The sequence below is a fragment of the Nestor notabilis genome, unplaced genomic scaffold (genome assembly GCF_000696875.1).
Source record: "Nestor notabilis isolate BGI_N333 unplaced genomic scaffold, ASM69687v1 Scaffold35191, whole genome shotgun sequence".
NCBI lineage: Eukaryota > Metazoa > Chordata > Aves > Psittaciformes > Psittacidae > Nestor > Nestor notabilis.
The window spans coordinates 1-11551 of record NW_009913934.1 but is presented as its reverse complement, the minus strand read 5'-3'; the positions used below and the strand labels follow the sequence as shown (position 1 = coordinate 11551).

Genomic DNA, 11551 nt, shown 5'->3' with positions numbered 1-11551 from the left:
TTATTTTTTTTTATTATTTTATTCTTTTTTAACACCTACAGAGGCATTGAATTTCCAAGGATTTCCAGGTTTCTCTGAAAAGAGTTCTCTTACAGATTTTTTTCTTTTAAGCAGTAAATAGCTAGTGGCAGGCACAAGATATGAATATGAGAAAGAAAATTTGGGCCAGAGTAAGTCCCTCTAGAGAATGTAAGAAGCTGGGGGAAGACTGTTGCAACTATTAGCTGGTTCTCTTGTTTTTGCTTTCAGAAGAAAAGTTTGGGAAAAATGGTAAACTGCAGTCAACCACAGGCAGGAACTTCCTTGAAAAATAAGTTCTGGATTCCTTTTAAGCTATTTTCCTTTTAGCCTTTTGTAAAGTCCAAGGTTCTTCAGTTCTGAGATCTTTGCAAGCACATGGGTTCTGAAAAAGGAGATGCCCCTCCATGTATTCCTGTTTCTAGGCTATGCCTTTTGTCTCTGCTGCTAATCTGAATTTTGCAGAGTAGCAAAAGCTCAAAACTAAAGTTAAAACCTCAGCTGCTATCTACAGGTTTCTGAATAGCGACAGTGAGGGAGTTTGATTTTTAGGGGCAATTGTTACTTGTCAGCATGTGTGATTTGTTGTGTTTAACAACGTGTTTAAGAAAGTTCTGGTGCATCAAATTATGGGAAAGCTGGATGCAGAGGGAATATGAATAAGAGGGCCTGTGCAGCCTTACACTTGCCTTCATGTCATGTGACCTGGAACATGGGTCTAAAATTAGCCTCAAAGATGAGTCTTAGAGTTCATTACCTTCCAAAGTGTTCTGAGATAGTATTTAATAATGATGTTGGGTTTTATGTCTTGTGCTGAATAAGGGTAAACCTAAGTACATGCTTAACTACTTTGATAATGTGAGGATACTGTAAATTATGTTTAGCATGGCAGCTTTTTGAGGGAGTTGAAACCTAATAGTTAAGAATATAAACATATCTGAAGTGTTGTCCACTTGTTCTGTTTCTGATATATTGGTGTGATGTGTTACATTTTGTGTAGGCTATCTTGTAAGAATTAAAGGTTTTGGACCTCTAACATAGCAACTTTTGTAGCACTCCCTCAGAGCACAGGCAAGCATTTTCTGCTGAAATAAGCTTGATATTTGAAAGAGATGAATGCATTAGTTGAGGCTGAGTTCAAAGTATGGAAAATGAATTTTAAAAAACTCAATTGTGAATTACAGCAAGATTAAAAGAATAACCCTTTAGGACCTCCTGGAGCATCCTAAACCATAGTTTCCTGAAATTAGTTTTAAAAGGAATAAATAGCCTTTTTCTGAATTCTAAACTGGGTTCTCTCTCTTTTCAGCTCTTAGTCCGTGCAGGTGCTAAACTGGATATTCAGGATAAAGATGGGGATACTCCCCTGCATGAAGCCCTGAGACACCACACCCTGTCACAGCTCCGCCAACTTCAAGACATGCAAGATGTGGGCAAGGTAGATACTGCTTGGGAGCCATCAAAGAACACAGTAAATAAAATGCATTTATTTATTCCTTTTCTTTTTCATGTAAATTTGTCTGTTTTATTTGTCTAGTTCTGTACTGTTGAACTGTTTTTCGGCAGCATAAGTTTACAAAGACGTTCTGCATTAAACAGCAGTGTAGGCAGAAATCATATTGTTATATGTGGCTTTTCACATGTAGTCATTTATCTTTGTTAAAGAAAAATAAGGTTATTTAATTCAAAATATATCTACAAATCTCTCTTCCATAGTGAACAGGCTGCCAAGAAATCAAAAGTAACTTTTTAGGAAAGAGAAACGGTATTACAGTACAGAATAAGACTAAAATTGTTCTCTGGTATTCAACATCTTGCATGTCTTTGTAGCTTTAATTGTTTAACTACTTCTATAACCTTCTGAAATTTTATTCTGTTAGAACAAGGTATTCTAATCTTTATATGTTCATTGTTATGTATCTTTCTGACAGAGTTCATTTCAGAAATTGTGCCGTAATAAGGAAATAGTGAAAGAAACACCAAGTAATAAAAGTCAAAATGTTTTCTTGAAAGAAATGCCCACACCCAAAAAGCTGTGTGAACCCCATATGAAAAGATGAAATTTATAGTTTTACTGAAAAGCAAAGGAGAAATAAAATTCTGGAGTGATTTGGATTGAGAAAAACAAACAATGTGTGTGTCTTTAATATTTAAAGACAAAGAAACGTAACAGAGGATCAGATTTGCTGAATCATTAGTTATCAGTGTTGTAATTTTTTTTTTTTTTTTTTTAATTTTATCTGTGGGTGGCAAGTTTTTTGCATTTCATTAAAAAAAAAAAAAAACCACCACTTTTTAAAAAGTCTTTGTTTAAAACAGTGATTCCACTGTACAATAAATGTTTTTCAGACAGGTTACTTCATCTCGCTGAAATACACTGGAATAGACTTTGAAAAGAGATTTAAAATAGACTGGCATATGTACAAACACGTTTGTGTCCTTTTAAGTGAGAGGAGGAAAGTGATTACAACTCAGTTGTTTCCATGATCTGAAACGGACTCTGAGAGGTGGCCAGAATACTTTGTGTGCATGTATTTAATTGTGAAACGAGTGAACGGGAGATAAATACTTTTGCTCTGATGCTGCATTTCATGAATAGGTTTCTCTGTTGCCCATCTTATTAGTAGAATCTACAATGAAACTAGAGTTGTTGAGTTTTGAGTTTAACACAAAACAAGAGGCGGCTTTTGTTTTTCCTACTGCTTTTTTAAATTTTGGGTTTGGGGGATTTTGCGTTCCAAAGAGTGAAATTCTTCTACTTGTTCCATTTCAGAAAAAAATTATACTTTTGGTTTATTTCTGTTAAAATATTAGTTACAAATGGGTAGAGGAAGACTCCATGACAAGCAAACAAACAAAATCCCTGCATGATTGTATCTCTGACGACCTGAAAGTGTTCTAGTGTTTAAAAATCACAATGAACCAGTACTTCCTAGCTTAGCTTGGTCAAACTAGCGGTCATTCTTTTGCACTTTGTTTAGCTGCAGAGAAATGTTCTGCAGAACTACAAATTTGGGAGATTTAAGTGGTGTGGAGAAGATTTTGGGGAAGATGTGAAAACCTGCTTATTTTAATTTTATGCTGTGGCACCATAAGATGTGGCTGAAATGTAAAATACGGAATAAAGCCTGGCTAAGATATGCCAGAAAACCCTTAAGATGGTCAGCAGATCAAAAGATCTTGAAAATACTGCTTTGTGGAAAGTAGTAAATGAGAACAATTCTTGTACCTAGAGCTATCTTTATTTAAATAAAAGCAATGTAAAAATGCTATAAAATAGATTTTACCAGTAAACACTTTTACTGGTAAGCCATGTTTAGCCCAAAATTGTGTATCAAAAAAAGACAGGATCTATGCTGGTAAAATACATGCAGGCATCTGGACCTTCAGAGCTATCCAAGGACGCGTTTGTAGTTTGTCTTGTGTAGAATTTCAAATACAGATTATGGATAATAGAGGATAAATTGGATTAATGATGTAGTCTGGGAAAACAGTAAGGTTTTTTTTTTCTGAATATGATGACGTAAGTTAAATTGATGGAATCTGGGGCGTTTTAATATTATTATTATTTTATTAATCCCTTTAAAGACAGGGAAACATGGCAGATTTCTTTAGTCTTATGCGATGGCAAATCTGATAAATCATTAGTATTTTAGAGCTCATTTTTGCTTGGCTAAATTTTAATTACCTTTGGACTGCTGTCTTGAAGGTATCAACCTACTTAGTCAAGTAAGGTGCCTCTTCATAGTATAGTACTTCAACAAGTATTAATTTCTTCTCTATTTTCCACTTGAATAAACTGAAAAAGATAAATTTCACTTGCAGAATTTTAAATGGTTTTCATATATGATAGTTGGTTGGACAGCAGCTTCATTGAAATTCTACCATTTGTTACTTTTTGCTTTTGACTGTGGTTTAAAATACGGCACAATACTCTTTACTGATAGAATGAACTTATTTCATAAATGGAATTCTACGGAGTGATTTTTAGCTGCATTAATTTTTACTAGTTCCTTCGGAAGGCCAACATTAAGTTGTTGTAATACCTAAACCAATTTTTGTCAGGCTTCTTCAGTTGCTTTTTTGGGTATCAATCTGAAAAACATTTGTGTGTTAAAGTGCAATGAGCACTGAACCCCATTTCTTTAAATAATTCCGAAGTGCAGTCCCCATCACCACAAAAAAAGTAGTTTCAGCTGGTTTAGTAGAGGCAGCGTTCTTGGTCTGGGACACTTCTTATCCTAAATAAATGTATTATTCCCCAGCTCACTTAGTGTAATTTATTTTAACATAGGTATCTTTCAGACCCTTAAAATGCTTTTAAGATTCAAAATGGTGCCACTGCCTAAATCCTGCCTTCTAATGGATGTCAATCAGGTGTTTACAGCTTCAAAAGTAGCTCAGTAGTTAAAATTATTTGGATGATATTTATACCATTTGCGAGGATTAAACCAAGATGTCTCCCTCACAGGTAAATTGGCTGGGGCTGATTTATATTGGTGCATCTCAGGGATATCACCCTCCAGGGGAGGGTTACAGCCATACTAGGCACTAAAACATGATGGTTTTGTTCATGGCTTGTTGGGTTTTTTTCATTCTGCATGCCTGAAATGTTGCAGACTGCCAGAGAAGTGCCATGGGATGCGATATTGTCCTGGTGTTCTCAAAGCATACAGCATGCAGAGGCATTTTAGGACTCAAGATTTTCCTGAATAACGTTGGTGGCTGTTCCAGGTGGAGGAGCAAATCCTGGCATAGTGTATATCCACTCCCAAGTGTGAAGGAAATTATTTGAGTTAAATTTTCCTTTTGGAGACACAGTAGCAGTTTCATTCAGGGACAAGTTAGAGCCCATAACATGCAAGCGTGGATAGCAAGAGAACTCTTGTTCCAGCAAGTAAGAAAGACTGTAGCAAATGGTTTGGTATAACCATGCCTTAAAAAAATGTCTACTCTGCCAACTTCAGGGCAAATAGGCTTTCACAAAACTCTCTGCTGCCTTGGCTGGATACTGACATGGTTCAAGGAAGTAGACTGAAGCTGGGTAAGATCTCCGCTTCATTTCAGCCAGTGCTTTAAACTGATGTGCAGAAAAATAGTCTGAATTTATAAACAAAAATATTCTGTGATCTGTACACCAAAAAATAATTTCTCTCCATAACTTTTACTGGGTTTCTTCATATGATGTCTTTCAAGCTGTACTTTTCTTACCTGATCATCGGGTACATCAAAAGGACTGTGAGTATCTGAACTCATGAAGTGACCTTTAAGAATATTGTAGCACCTCAGTAATGCTTGTTAATACAAGAACTCCTAACTGGACAAAATCATGAAGACTGAGGTTTAAAAAAATTGCTTCACTGGGAAACTGTGTTGAGAAGGATAATCTTGCAGTTATCAAGGCAGGGTAAAGACTTTTAATACATTCTTTATGTGCTGCAAGACATGGACCCAAACCAAGCCTTTTTCTTCACAAGTCTGAGGGATGGGGGAAATAACTAGAGGGGTTTTGAAAACTGTTTTCTTCGTAGTTCAGACTTCAAAATATGAAACCTTCAGTGCTGCAGTGACATGTATCTGGTATTCAAATTTATTCCTTTATGTCGCTCTGTCTAAAATAGCTCATCTAGTTATTTAAATATAAATGGTTGTTAACCAGCCCGTATTACTAAATTTTTAGTGTTGGTATTTGAAACCTAGCTTTTAGAAGACCAGCTGCGGGGATAGATGGTACAAACTGAAAGTGGCATAGAAAGGCGTACATCAGTCAAGTTGGGCACTGCTATCAATTAATGGGAAAAAGGTGCATGCAAAATCCTGCCTTCGTCCTGGTGTTGAAGCCTTTATAATTCTGGAGTTCAGTACTTAAAACCCCCTGAACTGGAGCCGTGCCCAACCTGTTCCTTTGAATATAGTCTCATGTAGTTTGCTGAGGGATTTGTAGTGGTGCTAGAAGTTTCATATTATATATAGTCTCCATTATGGTTAGGCATTTTATCTGCTTAAGCTTCAACACTTTAACACAGAAAGATGTTGGGAGCAGGCCTGTTATGCTCCAGAGTAGGTGAATACTCTCCTTGCTTGGCTGTCATAGTGAGCCTTTCCATTTTTCTACCTGTCCTTGTGAATAGCGTGTAATAGATACACTGATACAGAAATGTAGTAGTAGTTGTAAAAGAGCAAAGGAGCATTACATTATTAGGACGGGAGAACATGTATGTGGGTTTAAACGCATCCAGGCTGAGAAGGCAACTGAAATCAAGTCTTTCTGGGGCAGGTGCTTTACTCACCAGGTTAAAAGTAAGTGCACATTTGTTTCTCTGCCCAACTGTGTTTTCAGTCCAAGTGTGGTGATGGTAGCTGAACTCAGCAATTTCAGTATACTTAGAGTGAATTCTTGATATACCCACTAGGACTTTGCAGTGCTCATGTAGGACAGCAACTTCACAAGTGAGGATAGGTGTGCAGGAAATGCTTCAGTATCTGAACTATTACTTGCTGAATTTAAGTTCCTTAAAGGAAACTTGAATATAATGGACTCAGTACTAACACGATTGTTTTGATTTTACTGCTGGAGACTCCTCTTTGGGCTTCCAGATTTATGTGTGTGTTGTATGTGCATGTGTGCATGTTAAGTAGTTTTCCTTTAGCCAGACTATTCCTAACTATTAAGAGTGTCTCAAATTGCTTTCATATTTGTTTTCTTTCAGTTAATAATGGGACTTGGCACTCAGGGGGCAGAGAAGAAAAGTGCAGCATCTATTGCTTGCTTCTTGGCAGCCAACGGAGCTGACCTCAGCATTCGTAATAAGAAGGGTCAGTCTCCTCTCGATCTCTGCCCTGATCCTAGTCTCTGCAAAGCACTGGCTAAATGTCACAAAGAAAAAGTCAGGTTTGTATGTTTGTATATTTGTATATGTAAAACATGCAGTTTCCAAGTCTCTGCTTTCCATGGTTTAACTGTGATGTATTTAAAATGTGCCTTTTCAGCAACAGTGTTAAACATACAAGCTTCTTCTTGCCTTTCAGTGAATTCTTTCTTTTCTGTGATACATTGAATGCTATTTACAAATACATTAGCAGAAACTTACACAAGTCTTAGAGGACTTTCATACACATTAGTATGGGAGGGAAGAGAATGGGAAGATGAGAATGTGCAGGTGGAGGTTGGTAGAACTTCAAGCCATCCCAGAAAAGGGCAGGGGGTAGGTTGGGGATGGAAATCACTGAAAGAATAACTAAGCATTGCAACAGGGTTGCCCAGGTAGGTTGTGAAACCTCTGTCCATGCAGGTTTTCGAGACTGGAACAGGCAAAGCCCAGTATAACTTGGTGTGAATTAAGTGTTGACTCTGCTTTGAGCTAGTACCTATCACCCTGCATGATTGTGATTCTCTAAAAAGAGGAGGGGGGATAAGTTGGATGTCTCAGAAGCACTTCTCTAGGAATTATGATTTCAATGAACTGTCATTTATCAAGTGCATATAGCTTGAGAAGTTTCAGCTTTCTAATTGTCCTAGTTTTGTACCTATTTGTGAATCATGTGTGCTCATGTGATTCTCCTCCTTAATTCCTCTGTGGAAATCAAAAATGTGCTCTCAGAATGTCACAGATACCATTTTTGTTGATACTGCCCTGGTGTTTAAGGTACTTATTTTCTTCAAAGTCTTTCTGTCTGTCTGTCTGTCTTGGCCTCATCCCTGTGGCTGTTCTTTCTCGCCACCTTTTATGGGCTTGTGAGGGCTGTAGGAATGAACTGGTTAGGTTCAACACGTGCTCCCTCTGCTGGGTGAGCAGCGTATAGAACAAAGATCCGAGGTGGATTCACTGTGCGAGTTTGGGGGTGGTTCTACAAACCTGTCCTTTGCTAAGTATTGGAAGTGTATTCAAGATTAAGGTGTTACCTGCAGTTCTGAAGCTACAGGGTGCATCTCTCAATAAAGTAAACTCTTAGGACGGGAGGGAAAGGTTTTCTACGTTCACAAGATGCTATTCTAACTTGTGTGGCCTGTTTCTGTTCAGTCTTTATCTGAGTGTGTGACCTTGCACTTTTATGTCAACTGTACATTTGGGAAAATGCAGTTCAGATTGCTTTATGGTGATACAGTGATGCCTGAATGCATAGGAATATATAGATACAGCCAACTGATATTTCTTAAAATGAGTTTGACTGCAGGTTTCTTTGTAGTGGCCAGGTTGGTTCCCGAAGTCCATCTATGATCAACAATGATTCTGAAACCTTAGAAGAATGTATGGTGTGTTCAGACATGAAGAGAGATACTCTGTTTGGCCCATGTGGACACATTGCCACATGTTCTCTGTGCTCACCACGAGTGAAAAAATGCCTCATCTGTAAAGAACAAGTTCAGTCTAGGACAAAGGTAAAAAATTCCAAAGTCTATTGGTTCTCTTCCTGTTTTTAATGGAAAAGTAAAACAAAAGACGTCAAGGAAAAGTGTAGTATGTTTTAAGCGATGTTTTGTCTTAATTTTGTCTCACTGGTTGGAATTAATTTTGCATCATAACGATACCTTGTTCCAACGTCATATGTTACTCTCTTCTGTTTGCTTGTACTCATGTCTTCCCTGTACAGGTCCTCAAAATTGCATTTTGAGGTGCTGAATTATTTAATAACAACACTGGATGGAGCTTCTTACAGTCCACATGCCTTGCCAAAAAAAATGTAAAAGCAAATTAATGTAGAGAGCAGGTGATAAACTTTACTCATATGGATGTTTATTGTTCTTTACAGATTGAAGAATGTGTAGTGTGTTCAGACAAAAAGGCAGCTGTGCTTTTCCAGCCTTGTGGTCATATGTGTGCCTGTGAGAGTAAGTAAACTTGAGGGAAGTTCTTTTTGAAGTAGTCTTGAAACAGAACATTTTTAATCACATTGCTAGAAGTTCATTAGTAATCTGACTTCAAGTCAGATTATTTTCTGGACATCTTGTTCAAGCAGGATGAGAGAGAGTCTTCAAATTTGTGTAGTTTACAGGACCCATTCTGCTGATTGACAGTAACCTTCATCATGTGTGAGACAATCATTTTTCTTTTGTAGAAGAAGTATAGCCTCCTTTCTAGGTTTATGTCAAAAGATACAGATTTGCTCTGTAAGAAGACATAGCTATTTGCCCCTGGAGCATTAGGACAGTAAATGAGATCATTCTAAAGGAAAATGAAGGTAGTGATGAAATTCTTGGAAATTCTGGTTTCAAATGTGTGTGATTTTACTTTTTTTAATATCTGTAATTCTTGTGGAGTAGACATCCATTTGGAGAAAGAGGAGCCTGCTCACTGAAAATAGATTAAAAGAAGATAAACAGAATGGATTTACCTTGATTCCCAAATGTGACATTGTTTATAGGTGTGATTTTGCATAAAATCATGTAAAGATGAACAGAAGTAGTTATTTCTATTATGGCATTGCTATATAGCTGTTGTGAATAAACAAGCTTATGGATATGAAGGAAGAAGAATGAAATAGCAGGATCTAGAGTTGATATATTTCTCTGTGCTCTCAGATTGTGCAAGCTTGATGAAGAAATGTGTACAGTGTCGGGCAGTGGTTGAGCGAAGAGTGCCTTTCATAATGTGCTGCGGAGGGAAAGGTACAGAAGATACCACTGATGATATTTGTGAGTGACTCCAAAACCCATTCTCTTTCACATTCCCCCACCAACTTCTTATACTTTTAAATGACCTAAATCCTTCCTCTCGTTTTTAAAGAAAAGTTTAATAAAAACAGTGTTAAGCCAGGTATCCGTTTGCACAGCTTTCTACATTGGTAGCAGCAGATGCAGTGGTGACACCAGTCACTACACTAAAGGATTTCTTCCAACATCCAGAGTAGAAACTGAAACATGTATGTCTCTTGCATGCTTATTAATGAGGGAAGAGCTGAAAATTGCCAGTAGTTGTGCAAGTGAGCAAATAAATGTATCTTTTTTTTACTTCTGGAACTCTCCTAGTTGATAAAGGAATGGTAAATATTTTGCATCTAGGTACAAGCAACTTTCATGACATTGTTCAGTTTTACATCTCCTGATTTGACTAGTTTTTAGATTTCCTGTGATGTCTGTCAGTTTCTATATATTATTTGTACTTATTTTGTATGTGTGGTATGCAGTGTTTGAATTGAGTTTATATGAATTGGAATATTAGATCATTCTTGTCATACTGTTCCTCAATAGATAAATATAAGAATAATCTTTTAAATCAGGTTTTTAATACTCACACGGAAATTTAAAATTTGTCATTAGAAATACTTACTTATTTCTCTTGTCTTATAGTAGCATTGCTGCTGGGATCAGTCAAATATAGCAGTATTGATCTGAGCTTGTTCAACTTTTGAACAAACTACTTCTGAGATGCTTGTGCGGTTCACCAAAGAGAATTAGCTGTGTAGATAAAAAGTCTTTCCAGTGCGAAAGGATTTGCTTTTATTTTTGACATGCAAAGAAATTTATTCCGGGAACTTCACTGTCAGATAAGAACTCTGAGAACGTTAAGGGTCTACAGGCATGTTGAGCATCATTATTGAGGAAGGACTTGTCAAAGAAGTGTGGCTGCTAAACACAAAGAAGTTCTTTATGAATTGAGCTGCAGTGATGTCACAGTAAATTTAATTAGATTATCAAATATGTTTGAGTAACATTACTTCAGATAATGGAAAAACTGTAGTCAGTACACTGGGAATAGTTATTCCTGTTTCATTGGACTGATGCATAGTCACGTATCTTTTATTTTCTCTAAATTACAGCAAGTGGAAACATTCCAGTTTTGCAGAAAGACAAAGACAACACCAATGTCAATGCAGATGTACAGAAGCTGCAACAACAGTTACAAGACATTAAGGAACAGGTAAAAGTACTGGATACAAATTTTATGGGCCACTGAAATAATTGGAAAAGCCAATGCATCTTCTGTTATTTAAACCAGAATGACATGTTGAAGTGCTCAAGTTTTAACTAAATAACCAATAATTTTTGTGTGTGATGTGACTTGTATGTCTTCTATATGCAGGTTAAAAAAAATTAATAAAGAGGCCGTGTTTGATAATCCATCTATTAGAGCATTTGTGTTGGTGTGGCTAAAGAAGGATGCCCTGCCTGTTTAGGTGACATGAACAGTAATAAACGTAGAAGTTCTTCGGTATCAGTCTCAATCTGGATTCAATGTAGTAGTCTACTTTGTTCTGTGTACTAGTACATTGCACACGTAAAGCTGTCTGTATTATTTGTTCCCTGGAAGATGACGTGACATCAAGGGCAATGTTTCTGAAGTATGTCTTAATGTTGCAATTTTGGGTAATGATACTGAAAATGTGATGTCAGCCTAGTACTGGATTGTCTTACTTAGATCATATTTGGAAAAAAAGCTGCTTATTTTTTGTGTCATGATGGGATAGGAAAGTCCACACATTTTAAGTCAGAAATGTTACTTAAAAAAGTATTAAGCTTTCAAGTTTGTCTCTGGGTTATGCTATGGCAGTGATCTGCTATGCTTAAGATTTATTTATTGTTAAATTTATATAT

The 11551-nt window shown here is 36.8% G+C and overlaps 1 protein-coding gene across 1 annotated transcript; it reads left to right on the top strand.

Annotated features, from left to right (window-relative positions):
- Window positions 1-1327: 1327 nt before the first annotated feature.
- Window positions 1328-10877, top strand: LOC104412649 (E3 ubiquitin-protein ligase MIB1-like; the record flags this gene model as incomplete). The annotated part of the gene is made up of 6 exons (XM_010023420.1): window positions 1328-1489; window positions 6729-6910; window positions 8206-8398; window positions 8770-8848; window positions 9539-9652; window positions 10777-10877. Coding segments are annotated over 6 exons (831 nt in total), but the record flags the coding sequence as incomplete, so codon positions are not given.
- Window positions 10878-11551: the final 674 nt, after the last annotated feature.